Raw genomic sequence first — 26,809 nt, 5'->3', positions numbered from 1 at the left:
TCTCTTTCCTTTTTTCTTTTTTTGAGACAGGGTCTCCCTATATATTTCTGGCTGTCCTGGCACTCACTGGTGTCTGTAGACCAGTCTGGCTTTGAATTCACAGAGATCAACCTGCCTCTGCCTCCCTAGCATTAGGATTAAAGGTGTTTACCACCACACCTGGCCCAACAGCTGCTGCACTTCCTGAGTGCTCTTCTGTCCCAATCACCCTGCTAAACCCTGCTCTTTCCTGCTGTCTTCAATACATTTGACAAGATCCTAGGTCGTGGCACCAATTTTACAAATAGAGAAATGGAGACAACCCTTTCTAAAGTCACACAATGGGTAAGGGACCTAGCTAGACTCTGGTAATACAGGTGTTGCCTACAGCTGAACCTTAATAACAGCTATGCAGAGTGGAAGTGGAGGGAGTCGGGGGTGCAGAGGGGAAAGCCAGTATCTAGTCTTCTCCAGTGCTACCCACTCTGTACTAGACTAGAAGGGCCTCCTGGAACAGTTCCCTGGGGCTTCCCCAGTCTAGAAAGCTCTGCTGTGAAAAAAAAAAAAAAAAAAAAAAAAAAAAGCAGAAGCAAAATCCCAAAGTGAGGGAGGTGCCACATGTTGGCATGGCCATTTTGGAGGCCAGGGAAGAGGTGTATGATGAGGAGGATTATCTTGGGTGGAGCTCCAGGAAGTGGACGTAAGACCAGAAAATTTTAGAAGGTGGACTATTGGAACATAATTGGATATATAATCTTTTAAAAAATATATGCCTATGAAACTTGTCATGGTGGCATGTGCTTTTAATCCCAGTACTGGGTAGACAAGCAGGTACTTGAAGTTGGAGGCCAGCCTGGTCTACACAGTGAGCTCTAGGACAGTGAGGGCTATATAGTGAGATCCTGCCTCAAAAAACGTATGTGTGGGGCTGGAGAGATGGCTCAGCTGTTAAGAGCACTGACTGCAGGGCGGTGGTGGCACACGCCTTTAATTCCAGCACTTGGGAGGCAGAGGCAGGCGGATTTTGGAGTCTGAGGCCAGCCTGATCTACAGGGTGAGTTCTAAGATAGCCAGGGCTACACAGAGAAACCCTGTCTCAAAAAACAAAAACAAAAACAAAAAATCCTCCCCCGCAAAAAAAGAGCACTGGCTGCTCTTCTGAAGGTCCTGAGTTCAAATTCCAGCAACCACACAATGGCTCACAACCATCCCTAAAGAGATCTGACGCCCTCTTCTGGTGTGTCGGGAGACAGCTACTTACACATACTTACATATAATAATAAATAAATCTTTTTTAAAAAGTGTGTGTGTGTATGTACATATATACATACATATATTATATATTTATATTTCATACCATATTATGCATGTGAGAGTTTCTACTGAACAAATAGTCTAACTGACAATTCTCTATTTTGAAAAAGCTGAGGTCAAGGCTAAGGTGAATTAATGAAGTTCCAGTATATTTTGCAATCCGTGACTGTGCCCTTCCAAGCCCTTAGTGCAGTCAGCCAGAGGTCCTGCTTCAAAGAGCAGTACAGACTCATTTGTGGTGAGTGCATTGAGGGCACAGGCTCAGGCCCTTCTCTGCTGAAGTCATTTGCAAAGTTTGGAAACAGCTGGATTTCACGAGATGAGCATCACATCCACGCCCTCCTAGACGTCACTTGTCTGGAGGGTACATCACTTCTGCCTCACTTCCTTTGCCTTTGGTCTCAGTCCCAGATTGGGAGGGTTACTACTGAGGTCTAGGTTGACTGGAGAGAGGAAGGCTTCGGCTGTTTTCTTCCTCTCTAGGAGTTGCAAGGTGTCCCTGTGAGGCCACGCATCTGACAAGTGCCAGGCACATGTCCAAATGCCTGATAATATTAACTCTTATTTTACACTCCCAGCTTTAGGGAGTGGATATTATTTTGGTGAAGGAAAATGTGTCAAATAGCTTGTTGGATGTCACTTGGCTGGTGAGTGGCAATGTCAATACTTGAGGACAGATATCAACAGGAAGTTCTTGTTAGGATAAATCCCTAGACAAGGCCTAGATTCAAGAGAGAGATCTGCGAGGCAGCAAGGAGACATGATTTAGGGGGAAGTGGTCACGGTATCCTGACTACCCCAGCTCTGTTCCTGATAGAGAAGGGTGTTTATTTTTAGAAATTCAGACCCTGTCATTTCTCTGGCTGATGATATCCTGACTGAGAAAATAAATGAAGATATTTTATTTTTGTTGGTCTCATTTCTTGATAGAGATACTTCAGTGTTTTAAAACAGTGGTGAGAATGCTGCAAGAGTCCCAGGAACAGTGCTGTAGGAATCCCAGCAGTGACATTGTCTCACCTTTCATTACACTAATAGAAATGCCAAGGCCTCGATCTGTGGAGGGCTGCCCCCCAAAATCTGAGCGTGTACAGAATTACATTACAGGGTCAATTTCATTGGTGATGCCTTCTGTTAATGAGTACTATTTTTTATTGGGCCAAAATATACCAAACCCCAAAACTATTTTAATCTTTTAAAATTGTACACTTCAGTGAGATGAAGTATGTTCATACCATTGTGCAAACATTAGCATAGCCATCAGCTTTTGAACTCTCTTCTACCCCTGCCGGAAGTCACTCTGCATTTTGTTGGTGCCAGGCTTTAGCTTTATTATTTCCCCATCAAAGGGGAGATTGGGGCCTAAGAGCTCAAGCTGGAGCAGCTCGTGTCAAAGCTACTTTTCACTTTAAGGTCGCATGGAACCATAGCTTAGACTCTTGTTGACTGCGGAAGCTCCTGCTCCTGAAGCCAGGGCGTGGGCAGTGCTGAGGCCATCTCCCAGCTGCCCCCCATTCCATGCCATCTGGAAGAACAGGCACCAGGAACATGAAAGAACACCCTGAAGCCTTCATTGTCTTCTTTTCAGGTTAATGTTTGAGGGAACAAGGCGAATTACATTGCTCATCATCTTTCAGGGTAACCCAGGTACTTCTTGGGACCAAAGGAGAATTGTACTATGCACTCAGATGAGTCAAGTCCAAATGCAGTGATCTATCAGGTACACCCAAGCTTTCAACATTGTGACTTGGAATTGTCAGCTGCCAGGTTCACTTTGAGAACCGTGCAGTTGACTTCCCAAAAAAATACTGCAAAAGAAAAATCTCATACTGTTTTAGGAATGTGTGTGATTTTTTTTTTTTGTGTGTGTTGGGCCACATTTACAGTTATCCTTCACTGCACGTGGACTGTAGACCATAGGTTTGACAGGCTGATGGGTCTTTCAGTCTACAGTGAGAGATTTTGTGTGTGCATGTGTGTTTGGAAGAGAGAGAGAGAGAGAGAGAGAGAGAGAGAGAGAGAGAGAGAGAGAGAGAGAGAGAGAAGGGGTAGGAGTGGGTATATTACTATATGATTTAGGAATCACCTCAATTCTGGCTGTGCAGCCTTGACCCCTAGCTGTAAAGGCAGAGGCTTCATTGTGGTGACAGTGTGTAGCACATCAAAGGCTGGGCCCCTCCTGCTCACTGCCCACCTCTAGACACTAAGCTCAGACCTGACCAGGCTCCTGTGCTCAGGGTTAAATCTCCACGAGGACTGACAGCTTCATGGGTGCTCGCATCTGTCACCTGCGTGGGTATGCATCTGCTGTGCCAGCAGCAGGCTGGCCTTGCTGGGATGTTCAGTCACTCAAGCACTTACTCAGCCATGGAGGCCTCAGAGGGTTTCTGGGGCAAAGCTCAGCTGGCCTCCCTCTACAATGAGACTTACATAAGACCTCGAGCTTCCTTCTTAGGTATAGAAAACAAGGCTAAGCATTGGGAGGGAGAGGGAGAGAAGGGTGGGGAGGACTTAGGATGGGCAGGGGTCCCATGTTTACTGAACATTACTTTGAAGCAGGCAGCGGAATTTACACCTTGCTAGGAAGAAGTAGGAGAAAGGTTTCTACTGCCTTTCTTTCTACACAAGCCTGTATACTTCCTTCTGCCTGGCTTTCCACCGGCATCTGCATTGAACACTGACATTTCTGGCCTGCCCTAGATCCATGTATCCAGCCTGAGCCCAACCCTGCTGCCCTTGAATGGGAGTCCCCGTATGTACACACCTGTCTGATGATCAAAGGTCTGGTAATATTCTTCATTGCTGAACAGATCGGTCCAAGACATCAGGGGATCACAGAAGGATGCGTTGGGCAGGAAGGTGCTATGGGTTACGGAGTCCAACATCACCCTGGAATATCAGAGAGGCTGTGAGGACATATGGAACACACGCTTCCGGGAGCTTCATGGTGTAGAACTCCTGATAGAATGACCTTTATCTTTTAATAAGGGTCAAGTGCTTTACACAGATGGTATTCTATCCTCACCACATTCTGTCTATTCCCATTGCTCCTAGGAGAAACCTGAGCCAGAGGAGTTGAGACAGTTGCCCAAGTAACCTATCAAGAAAGTTTCAGAGCTGGGATTTGAAGATGGAGACTCGGATTGTGGAATCCTGTCTCTTTATTGACTTTTCTCCTTGCCTGTGTCCAACCCTCTGAACTCTGACATAAAACATTTAAAAGCGTTTTTGGGAAAATGAACCAAGCACTGCCCTGTGTGACTCTATCCAGAATGCTGAAATCAGACATCTCTGAAGGTTTCTATGTGTTAGCATGTACATGTGTTTGCCACAACCTTATTTTCTTGCAGAACCAGCCCTGAACTGATGCTGTAAAGTCTTGTATGCATTAGACATGTGCATATGAACACACAGCATGTTACATCTGTAGGTAATTTATTCCAGTTAGTGAACATTTATATGATACCCTGCAGCAGTATTAATATGCTGGAACAATCCTGAGTCCTGCCAGGAGCTCTGTTTCTTCAGGATGTATATATACCGTCTTACATTCCGGACACTGGAGCATTCTGAATGTTCCAGTACACCGTGCTCCAGGAGTGTGGAGAGGAGAGGACTGTACTATGTGGAGAGGGAGGATTGCGCTATATCCTCTAGTACTTTCCTCAGAGCGACCACTCTGATGGGTGCTGGGAAAGGTTCTGTTTGATGGATGAAGGATGGTGGTGATGGATGAAGGATGGTAGTGGTGGAGCTCTGGGACTCCAGGTAGCAAGAAGGAGACAACCCAGCTGACGGGAGATGGGGTTTGAGTGGCAGCTCAGGTCTGCCTGCTGCACTTTGCTCCCTTGGCACGGTATGGTGGTAGGAGAGGAGCTTAGGCAAAGGTGCCTGGCTGACCCTGGACAGAAGACTGTGTTCTGCCAACCTCACCTTTGCTGCTTCCCATACACCACACAAACACTACTTCTGTGCTTCATTCTGTATTTCCACAATTTAGGCGTGCATGTGTGTGTGTATGTCTGTGTGTGTGTGTGTGCATGTGTGTGTGATGCTTGAAAGGTTTTAAATTATTTTTTAAACCCGTCTACATCAGTTTCTTTAATTCTTGAAATAAAGTTAACGAGATAAGCTGGCTCAAACTCAATTCACAGGAAGGACACAACAGCTCAAAATCACAGCACTGGCAAACACCAGGGCAAAAATGAGATCCCTGTCCAGGGACACTGTCTGATAGAATTGGAAGGCATGAAAGCTTCTCCATTATTTGGCACAGTGTCCTCTGAACTGCAGATTTTTTTTCTTTTGTCCGTCTCCAAGGTAATTTTACTGAATCCATTTGTTTCTCTAAATACGATGAATTAAGAATTTTAAGCAGCCATTTCTTTGTTTTTGTTTGTTATAGAATGAATGCATCTTTAAAGGATAAACTTTATGTTATCATTATAAATGGAAAGCTAGAATTCTTTTAATGTACATAAAAATGCACCAGTTAACTCAGGAGTTATCTACAACCTGAAGCCAATCCAGCCCATAGTTCCTTTCTTTATTTATCCTGAAGCCAGAAATCTTTTTAGATTTCGAAATACATGTTTACTTAGCATTCTTGATTTTTGTCTTTTGGCCAGCGAATCATAAAATATTTATGACTCGGCCCTTTGAGGGATTTGCCAACCTCTGGACAGAATTACCTCCTGCCCTGCTAGTACTGTAGTACAGGGCTGGACAATACACTCTGTCATTTGATAGGGAAGGAAATGGAGACCCAGGGAAACTGTGTCACTTGCTCGAGGTCACACAGCCAATGGACAGCAAGGTTAATCTGGAGTCTGTTAGCTTTCCTAGTGTCATCCCAGGCATATTTATATAATGAAACTAAAAGTCACAGGGATCTTTTGAGACACTCACAAATCCACCATCATGATCACCATTTGGTGTGCAGAAGAACTGTATGCTGGGTATAAAGAAAAACTAGAGTTCAGGTTCTCAATCTTGGATATCCTTTCTGTGGGAACACACAGAACCCTGTATATTTCCCAGGTCCCAATTAGGAAGCCTTTTTCTTGATACCCTGACAGGGTTAATGGGCCCAGCAGTTATCATAGCCACGGATCTCACCTGGGAGCCTATCAGTCAGGAGCCAAGGCTTCCTGGGTCTGGGCCCTGATTTTCCCATGGATTGGCCAGCTTTATGTCTTGGGTCTGTACAGGGTGGAGATGTTGGGGAGGAGGATTAAGACAGTACATGGTGCTTATTCTAACCTCGACTTCTGAAAAGTCTTTTAAGTGTGAACAGAGGATGGAAAGCATCTCATACTTTTTGGGTTGGACAAAAAGAACACCACTGATATGACCTTCAACTGCATATGGAGAAAGGAGAGGTGAGCCCCAAATGACAGAGAGCAGAACACAGACAGTCTCCAGGTCTTCAAAATCTATGGGGCATCCTTCAAAGTTTAATCCTAACCTTGACTTTACCCTTCCTCATCCATGCCTAACATATAGGAGACATTTAGTATTTAACAAGAAACTTATTTGGTAAAATTGATCTGGCTCTTATCAGGAGGGTGTTTCACCTCCTTTAAGGATTCCACCTCCCCCCGCCCCCAACCCAACACACCCTCTTGATCTGTAATCTCTCCAGCGCTGCACACAAGGGTGGATTTGGTTCCCTTCGGTAATTCCTTTTATGGCAAATTATACCCATTAGGTTTGCACAGAGGGCTCTCTCTGGGATTTACCATGCTGTTTTCTTTCCACAGTTATTTCTTGCTTCTTCGTGGGGGGGGGTATTTAATGAAAGCAGCGAACATTTCTTTCTTTCTTTTTTGTTTTGCTATTGTAGTAAGAGGAGGTGTTATTAAGTCTAAGCTCACCACAAAAGGCCACGCTACTTAGCCAGCATGCACGAGGTGTGCAAGTTCAGGAAGAAAGGCTGCTTTGTGCTCAGCAGCGCCTTCTCTCTAGGCCTTGGAAGGTGCTTGCAGTAAGTGGGCACTGGGCTGTTTTTTTTAATGTAGGTGGCTAATCAGTGTGGTGCCCTCTTCTCGGTGAAGGCTCTGGATCAGCAACATCCAAAGACCAGGTCTGGGTTTTCATAGCCATCCTCAATGGCAGAAGGCTCTGGTGTGTGTGTGTGTGTGTGTGTGTGTGTGTGTGTGTGTGTGTGTGTGTGTTGATAATGAAAACAAGGCAGAAAAAAAAAAGGGCTATGTAGGCCTAGCATTGCACAGGACCAAAAGGGGGATACTAGAAGGTTCCAGAGTCAGCTAGTCTAGCCATTCTCTGGCTTGTCATTATGGAAAGAGCCCTGAACTTGGAGAAATGATCTTTCTCCTTTCATCTCTCTAAACTTCAGTTCTTCACCCATGATAGGAAAACACTGAGAGACAGACTAAAGGTCAGTCTTAGCTCTGTGATTTTCTGCAACTTCTCATCTGATCAGCTGGACGCTTCCAAACCTGTACACATGTACGTACACACATGCAGCCACACTGACGACACTTTGCACTTTGGTCAGGTGAAGCCACCAGATACTCAAAACACAACCAGTGCCACCTCTGATTAAACCTGTAGCCCCAGAAAGCCCTCTGCTCCCCTCCGCCTCCTTCCCTCTCGTACTCGGCTGGACAACTGAGCTGGGTTCCTTATGCTCCCATGCCCTGGCTTTCAATAGACCAACAACAGATGGAAGCAGTTTCCCCCAGATTAATTATCACCCTGGCCACCTCATAAGGAAGGCATGATCGGTACGAAAAAGATTGGTCTGGTCACCCTAAGGTGGTGGAATCAAATGAGCTCTCTTTTACTGGTGAGAAGGCTGATTATAGGTACCTTTGGAGTGAGTCAGGGCAGGCCTGGAACTGAGAGCCTCCAGCAACTTTCTATCTCCTTTCTAGGCAAGCTCACATATCACGAGGACAATGTGGTCCACCCAGCCAAAGAGCCAGGCCTATAGGATTTTGTCCCACTTACAAATCAATGGTGAAAATAATAGGTATAGTGCGGCGAAGGTGCAAACTACCTAGCCTTGGCCAATTTGTCAGAGAAGGAAAATTCCTCCCTTGACCCTAGCCAAAATCATCAAGGTTATTTTGGGCATGTAACCAAATATCTACCCAACTAAGCATCTACACTTCGGCTATTTCTCCTCTATCCTCTCCGTTTCTTTTCTCCCCTTCCCCTTCTCTGGTGTACGGACTTACAGTGCAGATCGGGCTAGCCTCAAACTTAACGCAAGCTTCCTTCTATCTCCTGAATGTAGGTTTACAGGCGTTGGCTATTTCTCTTTCAAAACATCTTCGAGCAAAGCCAAACCAGTGCAAAACAAGGAAAGAGAGACAGGAAAAACCTTCCACAATTTTACCATTTAGGCAGTGCTGTTGAGGAGAGAAATGCTTTTTCTTTTCTAAGGCTCCTTGACACCTAAAGGTCCACTGTGTCCGGAGCCCCACAGACAGGCAGTGTTAATTTCCCACCCTTTGGGGCTCTTTAAGAAGGATGGCTGCAGAGGGCTCAATGAGGGTTTCAACACTCGCAGCCATGGCAGGCTTGTGGGTTGGGTACTTGAGTATTTGTTCTGAAAGCAACCACCGCATTGTGGGAACCAGCTCGCTGATGACTTATTGAGTAATACTTCATTTTTCTTTAGCTTATTTAGGACTTCATTTGTTTGTTTTTTAGCTATTATTTTTCTAAAATATCATAGAAGGAAGCTATGGGCTTCAATGGGAAGATCGCACGTTTTAGGTTAAAGACGCAGGGGATGAATACTGCTTTCGGTAGTCACAAAGCACTGACGCGAGGACACAGTTCCTAACTGCCTAGCCTGCTGCAATCTTTGACTTTCTTGCAGGCATGCTAATTTTTTATATTTTTTTCCTCCCATCCTGGTCTGCTAATCTGTAAGTACTCACGACGATCTTTAATAACCTACTTCCACATCCTTAAAATGGACATTTCAACTCTGAAAGCCCTGAGGATTTAATAAAACCAGTGACCATAGATCGAGTAGCTAAAAAGTTTCACTCTGAAGACTTTTGAGAAGAGGAGGCAACCAGACTGTAAAAGCTGCTGTCCCAAATACATTGAATCATAGAAAGGCCCTTGCCGAGAAGACGAAGGCAGAAGAAGGAAACTTTCCATGTGGATGAGCACGCAACTCTGGGTCTGAGTCTTTGGACTACAACACAAAGCCATCTCCATGAATTACCGGGCCTTCTTGTGCCTCAGTTGCCCCATCTGTAAAATGGAGACGAAGTGCTTAATGATCTAGGACCCCCGTTCTGTCTTAAATTCTATCTTAACGCAGATGCGGGAGAGCATGTGTTTCCAGTTGCTGCCAGTAGGGGGCAAATGCGCACAAACCCCCGCATGCACACAGACTATCAGGTTTTTGAGAACACAGTGGAAAAAAACCCTAGCCACTTCTCTTCTGGAAGCATTCTGTCCTAAAGAGGCTGTGAGAGGGTCAAATGAGATTCCTTTAAACTATTTTGTACAAACTCCTAAAAAAAATACATCAAACTCTAAGAATACCATTCTCTGTATCAAGAGGGGCAGCTTGGTGAGCAGGCCCCTCAAAGATCTGAGGGGTGAGGTCAGACTCGGGGGGGGGGGGGGGGGGGGGGTGGAGGTGGTGAGTTTTTCTTGAGCTGGCTATCGTGCAGAAGCCGGCTCCCCCCTAAAGGCAGCTGAAGGATGGGCAGAGATTTAAGCGCCTGTACACATTCTCTCAGCTGCCTTTGGTTTTGTGGAACCAGGGGAAGTGGGGGCCGGTGAAGAGGGTGGGTGGCCACCTTCCCCGAGGAGACAAAAAATTCTCTCCCGCAAGCAGTCAAGCCTGAGTCAAACACCCCCGGAGGAGGCACTCTCACTGCTTCACCGAGGGGCTGCCGTGGGAACTGGAGACGGAGACTCAGTCCCAGGCCCCAGCTAAGTCTCTGAGCCCCGACACCCCTTTCAATTCATTCAAAAGAGCAAAGAAAAGCTGCTTACGTGAAGACAAGTGGTGGCTAGGTCCAGACAGAAGGCTTTCAAGGCAAGAGAAGGCAAGCGCGCTCCCAGCACCAGCGGACGAAATAAAGGCACCTGTAGCCGTGTGATATAAGTGACACCTACAGACAGGTCCGTTTGGTTTTTCAGGTTTATGCACAGCCCCTTTGATGACGGTGACATACGGTGTGACACGGCTCCTCGGGGGGTGGGGGGTGGTTTTCACATGCAAAAAGTTTACCTTTCTCCTCCTTTTGTACCCAGCTCCCACCACCCACCGAGGGGACCCAGGAAGCGAGTAGAGAATTCTTGCCCCCGGGGGACGAGTGCAGGGCCGGCTGGAGCATTCTCCTTTGAGCAAGCTGGAGGGAAATTCAGGCCTGGTGTCTGTTCATTGCAGCCTTTGCCTGGGCTGGCCAAGTCCAGAACCTCTGTATGTAGTGTTATATATACCCTTTCTGTGTGTGTTAGGAAAGAAGAGCAGTGCCAAGTAGTGGTAAAGAATAAAGGTGCTTCAGGGATCAAATTCTGAGCCCGTCATTTTCTGGCTGTGTTACTGTGAATAAGTTAATGAGCATATCCGGGATTCATCAGATTAATGCAATAATGGAAATTGTCCTTGGGCTGCTGGGAATGTCAGCCAATCACCTGGAAGCCTGTCCTTAGGTGCTACATATTTCCTTCATAAAGCATGTTAGTCAGAATTCACTTTCTTCTATTGATCCTGGTGGGGACCTTTCAATCAGGGGGCAGGGAGAGAGTCGGGGAGCAGTACCATTACTGGCTTTTCCACTCTAAGCACCCAAAGGGCGCCATATTTGAATGCAGGAACCATGTGACAGCTTTCTCATCTTTCCCAGTGTCCTCTGTTTTACAGATGGAGATATGAAGGGATCTTGTAGCTCCAGCATCAAGCATCCAGAACCACACACCGGAGGGTCCTGACTTTGCTTGCAAATTCTCAGTTGTCTCGCTGAGAACTACCGGAATTTTAGGACATCTCTCAAATAAAAATGATGGCCTATGCAGTCGTCTGGGAGGAGTGTTTGTAACCTCTCTCTTGTGTTCTGTCCCTTTCTCAGTCTCAGGCAGCTGAGACACCAATATGCCCAAACTGCAGACTCTGAGCTTGAAGTGGAAAGCAGAGACTGGTCGGTTAGGTTTTCTTGGGAACTCTGGGCATGGGCACAAACACTCAAATCCAAACACATGAACTGCGTGAAGAAACAAAAGGCAGTTCATGTGAGGAGTCATGTGTCATCATGGAAAAATAGTTGGGGAAAGATAAGTGGACTGTTGAGGTGCTGGCTTGGCTCTGGGACCTTAGGCGGGAGAGCCAGCTTTTCTGGGTCAGAATTCTCCCAACAGTAATAGGAGAAAATGGGATTAAGGTAGTTATTTTAAAAAGAAAATCATTTTGTTTGGTGTAACAGTGCCTTTAATCCCAACACTCAGGCAGCAGATATCTGTGAGTTTGAGGCCAGGCTGGTTTATACAGTGAATTTTAGGCTAGCCAGGGTGATATACACAATGAGACCCTGTATCACCTGTCATCTTTAAAAAATTATTTTTTATGCATACTGGTATTCTGCCTACTTATGTCCTGTATGTGAGGGTGTCAGATCTCTGGAACTGGAGTTACAGACAGTTGTGAGCTGCCACGTGGGTGGCGGGAATTGAACCTGGGTCCTCTGCAAGAGCAGCAAACTTTGAGACACTTCTCCAGCCTCTCCTCTTCGCTTTTGACTATTACTTCCTTTCAGTCTCCTGCTGAACCTGATTCAGCTACGCTTGCTGGTTGCAAGCTCCCAGGATCCTCCTGTCTCTGCCTCTCCAGTACTGGGATTGCAGACCTGCCCTGCTACATCTGCCTTTTTCTTTAAGTATGGGGTGTAGAGATTGATTGAACTCAAGGTCTCAAGTTTGGGAGGCAAGTAGTTTATCCATCGCACCATCTCTCCAGCCCTTAGGGCAGGAGTTTAAAAAGTGTCCTGTTTGAAGGGCAAGAGTTTAGAAGAGGGGTTAATCTAATGCTCACCCCTGGGATTCAAGAAGAGCCTTAAAGCTTTTCTCTAAATCTTCTAAATCACGTGATCAGAATTTGGAAATAACTGAATTCAGAGGCCCTCAGGGATTTTTTTCAAGTTTTAACTTTTGCGACTTGTCCTGTTTGAGCCTGGTTTCTGGGGGACTCCTATGTCCGACACACAATTTTCTCTGCTGCTGAGCTTTGTCCCATCTTGTTACTGGTTTCTGAAATGCAGAGCACACACACACACACACACACACACACACACACACACACACACATACGAGTCTTCCCAAGGAAAAGTTTCCAAGCAAAGTATGCTATTCTGCTACTGTTTTTAGAAAAACAATACATTTTTAGAAGACAGAAGCAGGGCTGGCGAGATGGCTCAGTTAAGGGCACTCACTACTCTTTTGAAGGTCCTGAGTTCAAATCCTAGCAACCACATGGTGACTTACAACCACTCATAGTGAGATCTGATGCCCTCTTCTGGTGTGTCTGAAGTCAGCTACAATGTACTTATGTATAATAATAAATAAATCTTTGGGCCAGAGAAAGTAGGGCAGACCGGAGAGAGCAGATGTCCTAAAAAATTAAATTCCCAACAACCACAAGAAGGCTCACAACCATCTGTACAGCTACAGTGTACTCACATACATAAAATAAATAAATAAACCTTTAAAAAAAAGAAAACAAAAGCAGTTTTGGAGAATTTGCATATTTTTCTATGACCTCAGTTGAAGAGTGGATGACAGTAGCTCCAGTTTGCGTTTTTGGTTCTGAGTGTGTAACGTAGCATCTCGGGGTGACTGTTGGGGGAACTAGGGACTTCTGGACCAGTAGATAAAAGGGATAATTAATATAAAGCAAAAACAAACGAGAATTTGCACTCTAGGCATAAACATCACATTTGATATTAATTTGATTAGAACGGATGTTTGGATGATCTCAAACACTAAGCTTCGGAAAGCTTCATGATGCCTGTTGGTGAAGATGAGATGTGGAAGTGGGCAGGGCAGGGGCCAGGGGTGGTGGGGGAAGAACTGAACTCATTTAGATTTCTCACTATTTTCCTTCCAGGTTCTCAAAGCGGCATTCCTGAAATTAGTCATTGCATCATTGTAGCGGAGTAGCCGAGAGGTGACTCTGGTGAGAGACCCCTCAGGCTGTAATTACTGCTCTGCCATTTGGTGGCTGCGTGAGCCTGAGAAGCCCCTGAAACAACTCTGCAATTGAGTGAGCTTGGTCTGTTTTCTTTTATTAATTAAATTCTGTGCAGACCTTCACAACCCAGGCGCTACTTATCTCCCTTTCTCAGATGATGAAGATGAAGCGTGGGAGCAGTGGCCCAGTGAGCACGGTGCAGTCCTAGCTGTTGGCCTCTGCAAACAGCCTTAGGTTCTGACAGTTCCGGGTGCTCCTGGGGTAGGGTTTTGGGTAGGAGAGGAAGGAATCCCATCCTTTACCACACCTTCCATAAGCTACGAGTTGTGCTGGGATGGTTCACCTGTCTTACCTTGGTTATTTTTCATAGCAACCCTACAAGACGGTTACCATCATTTTTATTTGTTTGTTTGTTTTGTTTTGTTTTGTTTTGTTTTGAGACAGGGTTTCTCTGTGTAGCCCTGGCTGTCCTGTATACATACACTATTTATCTTTCTGATCCTGGGTTACCTCAATATGATATTTTCCAGTTTCATGCAAATTTTATAATCTTTACAGCTAAATAAAATTCCATCTATATAACTTTTCGTTATCTATTCATTGGTTGACGGACAGCTAGGCTGATACCATTTTCTTCTCAGCAGCATCTTACAACAACAACAACAAAAAAACTTGGCTAATTGAGAAAGATAGATCTACACAGATCCAATTGCTAATTTCTCCCAGTAGACCCTTTCATCCTCTTCCCTTGGCCACAGGCACACCTTTGCAGGATGACTTCAAGAGGAGAGAAGGTTTTGGTTTTTTTGAGACAAGGTTTCTCTGTATAGCCCTGGATGTCCTGGAACTCACTCTGTAGACCAGGCTGGCCTCGAACTCAGAAATCTGCCTGCCTCTGCCTTCTAAGTGCTAGGATTAAAGGCATACGCCACCACTGCCCGATGAAGATGAATCTATAATGGCTGTGACTATCTGTTGGTAGCCTTTGTTAGGGTGCTTTCCAAATCAACTGCGCTCACTGACCATGCATGGAGGGCCCACTCACCAGCAGGGCTACCAATATCAGTACCCACAGTAACCATACTCAACTGGCAACAACATGGACTGTCCCACAGGGTCACCTCTAACAACACTCTCAGAAAGCAAGCCTCAAGCCTGCAGGGATGTTGATGTTTAAAAAGAACTGTGGGAAAACTCTGTCTTCAAGGATGCTTCCTTGGAGAACGTCTCAGATCTGTGCCTTTGCACAGCCTAATGGCTTCAGACTTACCAGCCTGATCCTGAGAGAGAAATCTGCAATGGGTGGGCCTCTAATACCTCTACTGACAGAGAGAGAAGGACAGTCTTGCACCCCTGGGTTTCACCGTCAGCCCTGCATAAATAAACCAGAGTGCCATACTCGGTAATCCTAGCATTTGGAAGGTTGAGGATCTTGAGTCCATGGCCATCTTTCAATACTGACTGAGTTCAAAACCGTCTTTGGCTGCATGAGATCCTTTCTCAAAAACAAAAGAAAAAAAAATCAAATTCAAGTCAAACATGGTGTTGCACACCTTTAATCCCAGTTCTTGGGAGTCAAATGCAGGTGTGTCCCTGTGAGTTCAAAGCCAGCCTGGTCTACATAGAAAGTTGCAGAACAGTTGAAGCTACATAGCAAAACCCTGTCTCAAAACAAAAAAACAAATTCTGTAACATTTATTGCAGTATTGTTCATCTTCATAACACCGTGGGCAGCCATTAGTTTCACCAGAGTTCGAGTGCCACATCTTCAGTGCTAAAAATATACAGAGATCCATCACTTCCAAAGCCAGGAAAAGGATGTAGGCGATAGGGAAGAACCGTTTCGTAGATTCTCTCAAATGAACTGGGATTCTAGTCAGAAAAAAGGACATATGAATGGCTAAGGATGGGAGAGGATACCCAAAGATGAAATGAAGAGAAAAAAAGAAATCTCAGACTACACAATCAACACACAAATTGTTTATGTGCTTAACATATGTGCCTACATGTGCTTAAGTCCATGCTGTGAATTTTAGAGGCCTTTATATTTGATTCAGACATCATATCAGAACGTTGGTACATCTCAACTCAGAGTCATCTCTCCCAGGATTACCACAAGCTGGGGGACTCTGGCAGCACGCTTTCCTGAGTGCAAAGCTGGGATATGTTCTCCCAGCTGTGTGGTATTAGGCAAGTTACCTGAACTCTCTATGCCTGTTTCCTCAGCAGGAAATTTTAGGTGTTGATGATGACACATCCCTCATAAGAATTATGTAATCATCAAATGACTTAATCCAGTATGCTTAGTGTGTCCTAAATCCACCCAGCAAAGGGAAGCTGTTAGGATTATTCAATATCCTACTTGGGACGGCAAACTCAAAGGCTGAGGGTCCTAATCAACAAATGTGTTTCCCTTTATCCTAATGGAATGCATCATGTATCTGCAGCCACCGATGTAAATGCCTTGCAGATGAGGAAATCGATGAAGTCAATGCCTCATCTAATGGCTCCCAGGTGCCAGGTGCCAGGAATGTGTTGTCATATACATTCACTGCCCCCACCAAACATCCACCAAAACACACTTTGACAGGGACTAGTTAAAACAATGGAGCATAGAAAAATAAACATTCTCCACAGAGTCTGTCCTGAAAATAAGATCAGGGTAATGGAGACTGACCCCCACAGCCTGAACATTCTCCTGCCTGCCAAAGGCCTCTCTTAATGGTTTCATGATCTAGTGATCTAATGGTCTATGACTTTTTCTTTTCAATTCACTTTTGTTTTCAGCCTAGGCTGCCTGGTTGGGGCTTGGGGGGGTGGGGAGAGGCAGTGAAAGTGGCAGGTTTCAGGGGAGTAGGGAAGTGACCTGGAGAGAAGTTCCTGGAAAAGAGGCAGACAGGAGTCTGTTGGGTCCAGTGAAGGCTTGCATGGGGCCCTCCTGCCTCGTGTCAGGTAGCATAGCCTTTAACTCACTTGATTCTGTGTGTAGGAAGAAGGGAGGGAGAGGGAGGGAAGGAAAGAACGTGTGTGTGTGTGTGTGTGTGTGTGTGTGTGTGTGTGTGTGTGTGTGTTAGCTGTCTTCTCTACCCTAAGACCCACCTCAGAGCTTCATGATCAGTGAAGTACACAAAAGAATTTCCACTCTACACCAAGAAAGGAGCTGTGCTACAAATCACCAGGAGACGTGAAGACCCTGATAGAGAGGGAGACAGCCAAAGAGGAAGGACAGTGCTGAGGTCAGATCGAGGAAGGGAGGCCAAGATGAGACCCTGTTTCTATAGTGTGGTGTTCACATTGGGTAGGCTACAGTTCAACCCAGAGCTGGCCCCAGCCCAGCTGAGCGACATCCACCAAGCGCCAGCCCCTCTATTTCCTTATCTTAAAAATAATATGGCCAGGCAGTGGTGGCGCACACCTTTAATCCCAGCCCTTGGGAGGCAGAGGCAGGAGGATTTCTGAGTTCGAGGCCAGCCTGGTCTACAGAGTGAGTTCCAGGACATCCAGGGCTATACAGAGAAACCTTGTCTCAAAAAAACCAAAACCCTCTCTCCTCTTGAAGTCATCCTGCAAAGGTGTGCCTGTGGTCAAGGGAAGAGGATGAAAGGGTCTACTGGGAGAAATTAGCAATTGGATCTGTGTAGATCTATCTTTCTCAATTAGCCAAGTTTTTGTTGTTGTTGTTGTTGTAAGATGCTGCTGAGAAGAAAATGGTATCAGCCTAGCTGTCCGTCAACCAATGAATAGATAACGAAAAGTTATATAGATGGAATTTTATTTAGCTGTAAAGATTATAAAATTTGCATGAAACTGGAAAATATCATATTGAGGTAACCCAGGATCAGAAAGATAAATAGTGTATGTATACTCCTTCTCATTTGTGGATCCTAGCTTTTAATGAGATTTTGATTTACTTATTAATTTTATGTACATGGATTATTTTGTCTGCATATATGTCCATGTATCACATGCATGCCTTCCTCGTGCCCTCAGAGGTTAGAAGAACGTGTTGGAATCCCTGGACCTGGAGTTACAGATGGTTGAGCCCCAGTGTGGGTGCAGGGAATTGACCATGGGTCCTTTAGAAGAGTATCCAATTGCTGAGCCATCTCTTTAGCCCCTTAGCTTTTAAGTTTTTATATGTACTTATGCATGAGTAAGTATAGAGAAAGGCCAGGAAACAGAAAGGGGTCCATGAGAAGGAAAAAAAAAAAAAGAGGCTTTAAGGGATGAGGTGGGAGGGGTAATTGATAGGAAAGTGGATAAGTGAATGCTGGGAGTGGGAGAGCCTCCGGGCAGGGTGGGGATAGGAACCGGGGAAACTCGAGAGGAACTGAGCCCAGGCTGGAACAACCAAATCTGAGTAGGAATGAAAATACTGCGAGGAAACCTGCTAAATCTTGCATGCTAATTAATAAAATAAAATAACACTTAAGAAAGATGATACTATGTGTTTTATCATGCATATCAATTTAAATAATCACCTTGGCGTTTGGACACTCTGTTAAATATGTGGCTTATCCGGATTTCAGAATCATTAGTGTCTGAATTTGGTAGTTATAGTAATTTTAAAACCAAAAAATATAGTAAATGAGCATATGTTACTTATAAAAAGTGAATATAAAAATGAGCAAGACCTAGTGATGTCTTGAGGGGAAAAAGAGTTTGTCCATAAACGCTTTGGGAAACAGTTGAGGGCACTGTATAATTCCACAGTTAATTTTGACCCTGGGGGTTGTCGGATGTGAAGGAAGGGGAGGCTCAGTGGGATTTGATACTCCGACTGGACAATGAAGGACTGTGATGACCTGCTAAAAATGGATTATTGCTATGCCTCAGGTTTAACTGTCGTAGGAGTGGGGATTGTTTTTGTTTTTGTTTTTCCCCCTGAGACAGGGTTTCTCTGTGTAACTCTGGCTGTCCTGAAACTCACTCTGTAGACCAGGCTCGAACTCAGAAATCTGCCTGCCTCTGCCTCCCAAGTGCTGGGATTAAAGGCGTGCGCCACCACCGCCCGGCTGGGGATTGTTATTATACGTATTTTATGGAAGAGGAAACTGAGTCTCACTGAGCTTCTGTAATTTATGTAAGGTCATCGACTAAGCAGCAGAGCCAGAATTTCCTCCAAAAGACTCCTTAGCTCAGAGCCCAGGCCACTGACCACTCAGTCTGGGGCCTAACAGGGTATCTTGTTTACGCCGGCCCAAGTTGGAAGTACAAACAGGGAGAGAGGGGGTGTGGTTAACTCTAGTACTTCCGAGTCACGGAGGGCTGGCACAGGAAGAACTGAGTGAGTTTTTCGCTCAGTTTTGCACCTCTATGAACAAAAAACTCCGGTCTTGCTAGTTTGAGAGACCTCAGTACTGAACCTCAGATTTCATCAGTCTTTAGTGGAAAACACGAGCGAGGCAGCAAGCTGACAGTGGGTCAGAGTGTCCCAGAATGCTGGGTTCTGGTCTTACTCCCACGGGTTTTTTGCGCATCAACATTATGATTTTTTTAATTCAGTTGTTTCTTCTACCAATTTTGAAATAATATTTCTCACCGATCTCTTATGTTTTTTTCCCCACCATTGTATGTGTTTGCCATTAAAATGTTCAAAGATCTTGTCATGATGGCACAAGTCAAACCAGCACTCAGGAGGCTGATGCCGGTGGATCGCCAGTTTGAGGTCAGTCTAGGCTACATAGTGAGACCCAATGAACGAATAAATAAAGTTCAAAGATATGGATTGTTCCCTGAAATATCCTAAGGTTGGTTCTGTTTAGGGGCTGAGTGGGGAGTGCCAACTTGTGCAAGGAAGCCGGCATTAGGCAGCTTTGTAAAGCCATCCTGAAGTTTTCTGGCTTCTTATCACAGAGTTTGCCATTATGTCCTAAGTGGAGACTGAGGGTTCCTGCTACTGATAAATCTGGAGGGCCCTTACCTTCGAGAGGCCGACTGGCCTCACCAGACAAGTTCCCCTCGACATGGACACATTTGTATTTTGAACTCATAAACCTAGGGAGATCTTGTTAGGGATGTGGCTGGCCCCAAGTAAGGAGCCCAAGGTCCACATCTTTGGATCTTATTTCTTAGAAACTAGAGTTCAAGTAAAGCCAGGTGTCCTCAGAATCCCACACGTCACTGTCACCTGCATTCCTCCCTATGCTCCATCTTTTAATTCCTTCTCAATGAGCGAAAACAAGTGGGTAGGTTTTGGTTCTATTTTGAGTGACAGCTATCCCTCTGGCTTGTGGGAACCAGTGAGATATGGGCTGGGCTGATCATTTTCTGGAGGTGTGGCTGTTAGTCAGGCAGCCATGGCCTTGCTAAGAGTAGAAGCCAGATGGCAAGGCACTTGAGGAAAAACTAGGAGTAATAAAAACTGTAGGCTTTGAGGCTAAGAGTTCAGACGTCAGCGTTACCAACTTGGCAACTGAATTTTTGGACCTCTTTGAACTTCAGTTTCCTCATCTGAAAGGAAATTATTATTTCATGAGGTTTTGACAACAACTGAAGAAAATGGGGGCTGGAGAGATGGCGCAGCAGTTAAAAGCATTTGCTGCTCTTGCAGAGGACCTGGGTAAGGGTCCCAGCACCCACATAATGGCTCACAACTGTCTGTAAGTCCAGTTCCAGAGGTTCTGATGTCTTCTTCTGGCCTCCATGGCACCAGGCACACATGTGGTACACATACATACATACATACATGCAAAAGAGTCATATAGATAAAACAAATCTAAAAGAATTATAATAGAATGAACTATTGTAGTATAGGAAGCACTGAGCCCAGCATCTGACACATACTAAATGTTCAGTAGACTATTATTGTAAGAAGGATATTAATCAGTCTATAGCCCCAGGTTTGCTAGTCACCATGATAAAAACAGTTTTGGGGCTGGAGAGATGGCTCAGTGGTTAAGAGCACTGACTGCTCTTCCAGAGGTCCTGAGTTCAAATCCCAGCAACCACATGGTGGCCTCACAACCATCTATAATGAGATCTGATGCCCTCTTCTGGTGTGTCTGAAGACAGCTACAGTATACTTACATATAATAATAATAAAAAAATCTTTAAAAAAATAAAATAAAAATAAAAACAGTTTTGGCTGTTCTACTAGATCAGTTGAACAGCACAGATATATGCATTTTCAGTGTGGGTAGACATTCTCCCGCCCATGTGGTCATGGTGATCACATTTGGTCAGTGGTCTTTATTTAACTTAACCAGAGCAGGAATTTTATGAGATTTTTTTCCTCCACCTACCTCTCCCCCACTCCCTTCTGGTTGCCGTGTGCCCTTTTAGGAACACGGAAAGTCCATTAATCACAATAGGTCACTATAGAGTATCTAAAAGATTTGCCATTTGGCCACACCAATCCCAGCTGTCACTACTTACATCTTTCTGATAGTCCCATGGGTGGGACTTCTGCGAGCTCACCTTTCTGCACCTGCCCATGGGAGATGGAAGCCACCTGCCTCTACAGGAAACAGTCATTTGGCTTTTCTGGTTCTCCGGCTGTATCCACTCCAGGTTGCAGCTGCACTTTGGGCAATGTGCAAGCCAGAGGGCAGATTTTGCACAAGGACCTCTAAGTTGGGTGGGGGGATAATTAAAGTCAAGCATTCCAGCCAAATTGAGTGTTGAGTTGTATAATTGGCCAGGAGCTATAGGCCATGTGTTGAGAAAGCTGGTCCAGGCACCCAGCGTTTTGAATGGGCAGGGAAGGAAGGTCAAAGGTGACCAGGCTGGCTCTGTTTATGTGCCAGAATCTCTGGGCAGTTGCTTAGCTCTTGGCCTTGATGGTGGCCAAGAGAACCTAGTCTCGGAGTATTACCCATCCCATGCAGTACCACGGAGGCATAACCAAGGTAGAGGCAGACTGGTAGACTTATTGAGATATCTTTAGGACCTGTGCCCACAAAGTTCACATCTCAGGGCAGAGTGGGTGGACTTTAGGTCTGGTCAAACCCTAGTCAGGAGGTGCTCAGGAGGAGCTCTGCCCCTCTGGGATCCTTCACAACTGGCAAACTGATTTAAGATGGTTGATACTTGATAAGCCAAGAAAGGTTTGGAGATAAGATTTGAAAAACCAGCTGACAGTTTGTGGCCAAAGAGGTCACTTGTAGGTGTAATTTACAAATTGGGGGCCCTGTAACTCTAGCTACATACTAATATGGACATCTTTATTGGGGGGGGAGGAAAAAATTATCATGACCAATGGCAAAGTGTAATGAAAAAGTAGGCATGAGCTCATGAGCAGCTGTGCCAGCCTGAGCACACACATAGGTTCACCTTAGTGCTGCCTCACATACACTGATTCCTCTCACCTAGACCCATGAGCACCTAGATAGATGTCCATCCACACTCTCTCCTGTATCTGACTCTCCCGATACCTCGCATCCTCCACACATATGCAACCATTCTGGCATAGACTCCTCCCTTTCCCAACACCCACATTACTCACACTAGCCATCAGATAAACGCAGTCCCCTTAGGAAGCTGATTAATAAAACTATTTTATCTGTAATTACACTTGAGTGATAATAATGTCCTCAGAGCCTGCATGGTTAGATTGGTTCAGATGGTTACATCCAGATTAGAGCTGAACTCCCTTTGAACTCTGGCCACACTGCTGGCTCTCTCTAGCTCAGAGATTATAAATGACTCTAGGTGGATTCACTCCATGTAACCAAGAGGGCAAGTAGATTTCCAGCCTTCCTATTATTTCCAGAGGTCTTGCAATTAAGACTCCAAAAAAGATCATGGCCTGCACCAAAAGGTGGCACAATCGTTACTTCCTCCAGCCTACCTCCTTAGCCAGTGACAGTCTCAGATATCCCATGGAGGAAGCTGCTTCACACGTTGGTTTGAAGATTGACATTTGAAAATAAACAGTTTAATGTCTGGGTCTTGGGATCTTGGGGACAGACTCTGGTGAGCCATAATTAACTCTTTCAAGTCTCCTTGGTATCCTCGGAACAGTAAAGTATCTAATTCTTTATGATGTAATGCTGAATGGAGGCAGTGGGGAGGCCTTTTGAGCTAATTACATGTTGGAACGAGGTTAACGACATGCCGGAGATTCTTCACATGGCTCCTTTGACAGTGACAGGTCACTTGGTAGCACGCTAGGGCCAAAGACAGCCACCAATTTTAAATGAGGCTGGTGTCCTCTCATTGAATCCATCCCCTGTCCCTACAGTTTCCAGGAATGAAGAGATCTTGGATTCAAAGTGACCTACAATAGCAGGGGCCTGGAGGTTCGAATTAACACCCTTTTAGGTCTCAGCTCTATCACGTGCATTTTACAGCATTGACTTAGCCACTGAAGGAAACAGAAGCTCGCTCTCTAAGCCGATGCTCTGGGGCCCAGTACACATGTACTAAGTCACAGACAGGGAATCACAGGGAAAAGCAAACCATGTGGGAATGGGAGAGCGCCGCACTGGAATCCCATTCTGCACCTGAATGCTCCACATTTCAACGCCACACAAGTCCCAACAGAGATTCTTTTTACATCCTTCCATTTCTGAACCACTCACAGAGCTGTCTCCAAGGGACTCTAGCCCAATTGCAAACGTGTCCTGTACTCTACATCTTTGCTAACAAACACCATGATGGTTCCCATCCTATTGAGGTCAGTCGAAACGAATCCCACTGTTAGGCTGTAGGGAGAAAAATTAGTTGGAAAAGACCACCATTCACACTCTCTGAGGAGGGCCCAAGCGTTTAGGGGTGGCCATGGACTGACGGACTCAGGTGAATGTATGAAAGCATCTGAGTTTCCTTAACATTCGCTGGGGGGTCCCTTCTTTTCCTCCTTAGGGAAAGAATGGGACAAATTTGGCTGTGCTCAGAGTGACAGTCCCTCAAGTTTCCCTCTTCTCTTAGCACATTCACACATACACAAACAGCACTTACCTCAGTTCATTTGTCCCGCCAGGCTGGACTGGACTCAGGTGATCTGATGTCATGTCCCTGCCCTGTGAAGGCCCTGGCTGGATGGGCATGGGCCCCTCCTCCTCAGGAAGATGGCCACTGCATGACTGCTTCCAGGCAGGTGGCACCTCCTCTGGAAGGCCCGGCTCTAAGCAGCCTCCCAGGTGTAGCAGGGTCCTGGAATGGCAGCCTCCAGCTGGCTCCCGCACCTCCACAATGGCCAGCTGTCAGCAAGAGGGTTAGGCGAGACTCTGACTCTCACTGGAGTGTCATAAGACAGGGAGAGAGGAGAGACAGAGCGCCCTAGACAGACGCCTGCTCCCTGGTGCACATTTGCTATGGCCTGAGCTACCTGTGACAGGCCTGTGGACTCCTAGGGAGGTGAGGCTCCGCGTCCCAAGGAGCAGGGGAGAAATGTGTCAGACAGAGCTTGTCAGCACCTCAGCACTCTGCCAAATAGTAATTATCCAGCCTCGTGCCACCTAGAGAGGGAGGGCAATATTTTCATCCCCATTTTTATAGAAGGGTAAGTGGAGGCTTAGGGAGGTCAGACAACCACTTTAGCCAGACAGTCAGGGCTAAACTTGGCCCTGAGGGAGGCTGACTCATAGGTTACCACTGGAGCTTGGGTGAAGCCAGGCCTTTGGGGATGGCCATAGGCAGGCAGGCTTGCTCCGTGGCAGCTGGGACTTAGGCAGTTGTGGAGGTCTGCTTGCCTCTGGCATGCTCCGTACAGCTCTTTTTCTCCATCAGCTTTGCCCCTTCCATAGCTTTCTCTAACTGAGCATTCTGTTCCGGCTCTGTCTATTTTACTCTCTCGCTCCCCACTCGGGGAGCTACTGTTCAAAGAACACTTTCCTTGGGCCACTGTGTGGGTAGAAGCTGCCACCCACAATTTCTGCTTGGCACTTACAAAGCATATTAGCCTATTAAAGCTTCTGAGACATCTTCCAGAGAAGGAATCTGTTTCATTTTTCTCAGCCCACTACTTCCTACATTTCTTCGGGCAGCTTTTTTTCTAGTGTCATCCTGGAGCATGCTACCCAGCTAGAGTTTCTGCAGGATCCATGCTGGGAAAACCCATGAGGGACTATCATCATCATCAAGACCTGGGATGTGCCTCTTTCACCAGTGTGGTCCTCACACCACCTACTTGTGGAAGGCCTAATATGCTGTCCAGAGTTCCCCACATCCTCATGCCCCTAGTTTCTCAGGCATGGCTTTAAGAAGTAGTATATGTTCCCAGAGCCCTTGTGTGAAGCCAACTGCATGTGGCAGTGCCTTCTCTCATTGTGATGTATATATCATGTCTATTCCTTCTTTCTTTCACAGGGTGGCCTTTCCAGGTCACCCTCATGTTAAGGCCATGTTGTTCACCCCATGCATAATGGTACTCCTAGGCATCCTGTAATATGGTTGCCCCCTTTATCCTCAGCATCCCTATTTTACTTTAGACTTTTCATAGTATTTTCCACTACTGGACACTTATCTGCTTGTACTGGCTGGTTTTGTGTGTCAACTTGACACAGGCTGGAGTTATCACAGAGAAGGGAGTTTCAGTTGGGGAAGAACCTCCATGAGATCCAGCTGTGGGGCATTTTCTCAATTTCCCCTTGTGGGTGGTGCCATCCCTGGGCTGGAGGTCTTGGGTTCTATAAGAGAGCAGGCTGAGCAAGCCAGAAGAAGCAAGCCAGTAAAGAAATCCCTCCATGGCCTCTGCATCAGCTCCTGCTTCCTGACCTGCTTGAGTTCCAGTCCTGACTTCCTTTGATGATGAACAGCCATGTGGAAGTAAGCCAAATAAACCCTTTCCTCCCCAACTTGCTTCTTTGTCATGATGTTGTGCAGGAATAGAAACCCTGACTAAGACACTGCTTATATATTATTTTTTTTATATATCAATCATCTCCAGGATATTGGTAAATTGATGTATGGATACTCCCTATTGGAAAGGTCTAGGCTGGGTATGGTCTCCTGCCTGTTTGATTCATTCCCAGATTCATACCTGGTCATACCTGGGCTGCACATCTCTAGCTACGAGTAGGAATAAATGTAGAAATTTAACATGATCTCTGTCTTCCAGGCTGAGTACCTTAGAAAGGTGAGCATAACTCATACACAAATGTTGCCTTTATTCAGTGTACCCAGGGGTTGTTGATTTGGTCAACTCAGTACTTGCGCTATAAGAGACCCTGTGTCTGATTTGAACAAAATGCCTGGTAAGATACCTTCATGACTCATCCATAGAGGATGAACATCAGGTATTGGGGTGATCAGTCAATATACTGAGTGTATTACCATCTGGAGGCCTTGCTCAGGCTGGCTTTGTCTTGTGCGTTTCTTACACATTTCTTTTTTTTTTTTTAAAGATTTATTTATTATTATATGTAAGTACACTGTAGCTGTCTTCAGACACACCAGAAGAGGGCATCAGATCTCATTACACATGGCTGTGAGCCACCATGTGGTTGCTGGGATTTGAACTCAGGACCTTCGGAAGAGCAGTCAGTGCTCTTAACCGCTGAGCCATCTTGCCAGTCCTTTTACAGATTTCTTGAATCCACGCTTAGATTATAACCTGCTGCATACATTAGGAACTCAATGCATTTCTGTGCTCGTGGATAGCCCCACAATACACTAAATGAAGAATGGCAAAGGGCTACTGTCTCACAGGCCTGGGTGGACTGAGCACCACAGGTACTTGTGTTGAGAAGGATGCTGAGGCCACAGTCGACCAGCAAAGTTTCTGTGTATGTGCTTACATATGTGTGCATGTATCAGATAAGGAATTGAAGCATGTCTTTGCTGTTCTAAACTGGCCACTGGGGAGGTTCAGTGTTGTTACCTCAAATGGGATTGAGTGGTGTGTCTCATGGAAGGACTTTTAAGCAGGAGTCCAGGTAATGCAGCTCATCTTGGATGCCCAGCCCCTGGGTGTTGCTTTACCCATGTTTCACATGGCAGAAGAGAGAGGATGAGATGACAGAGTCCCCTTCTCAGAGTCTTGGGTTTAACATTGCTTTGGGGGTGAGCATAGGCAGAGCAGAGGAGGGCAGGAGCGGGACACTTCTTCACTCAGTCAGCCTTGATGTGGACAGGACATAATCAGGAACTACACTCTGACCACTGCACTGTGGGAAGGTTTTAGTTTCTTAGCTTTGTGGAGATGAGTATTTGAGTAGAGGTAGGAAAAAGACAATAAGGAAATGCCTTTTAATAACACCTTAAACTAGCAACAAACTCAGCAAATTAAAAAGGAAGAGACGTCCTGACAGCTCCTCAGCATGAACATGGTGTTTTCTCTGGGGAGCCAGGCACTGGGCATTGGAGCTAAAGTAATGCACAAGACTATGAGTAGTGACCAGGAAAACATAAGACTTCTCTGTTGACTACTGCGTGCAGTAGGCT

At 45.7% G+C, this 26,809-nt stretch overlaps 1 protein-coding gene across 2 annotated transcripts in view; it reads right to left on the bottom strand.

Moving 5' to 3' along the window:
- Elf5 (E74 like ETS transcription factor 5) overlaps window positions 1-10,413 on the bottom strand; it is a 28,234-nt gene extending 17,821 nt beyond the window's left edge. The window contains exons 1-2 of one of the 2 annotated variants that reach the window (XM_031373591.1): window positions 10,291-10,413; window positions 4,058-4,182 (exon numbers count right to left, since the gene is read on the bottom strand). In XM_031373591.1, coding sequence (XP_031229451.1) covers window positions 4,058-4,178 — 121 coding nt within the window. In that variant the 5' untranslated portion in view covers window positions 4,179-4,182; window positions 10,291-10,413. The remainder of the gene's footprint in view (window positions 1-4,057; window positions 4,183-10,290) is intronic. The other variant, XM_031373592.1, reaches the window with a different exon arrangement.
- Window positions 10,414-26,809: the final 16,396 nt, after the last annotated feature.

Source organism: Mastomys coucha, unplaced genomic scaffold (assembly GCF_008632895.1).
Source record: "Mastomys coucha isolate ucsf_1 unplaced genomic scaffold, UCSF_Mcou_1 pScaffold15, whole genome shotgun sequence".
NCBI classification, from domain to species: domain Eukaryota; kingdom Metazoa; phylum Chordata; class Mammalia; order Rodentia; family Muridae; genus Mastomys; species Mastomys coucha.
Note: the sequence above shows the minus strand (reverse complement) of the source record. Positions and strands in the feature narration are given on the sequence as shown.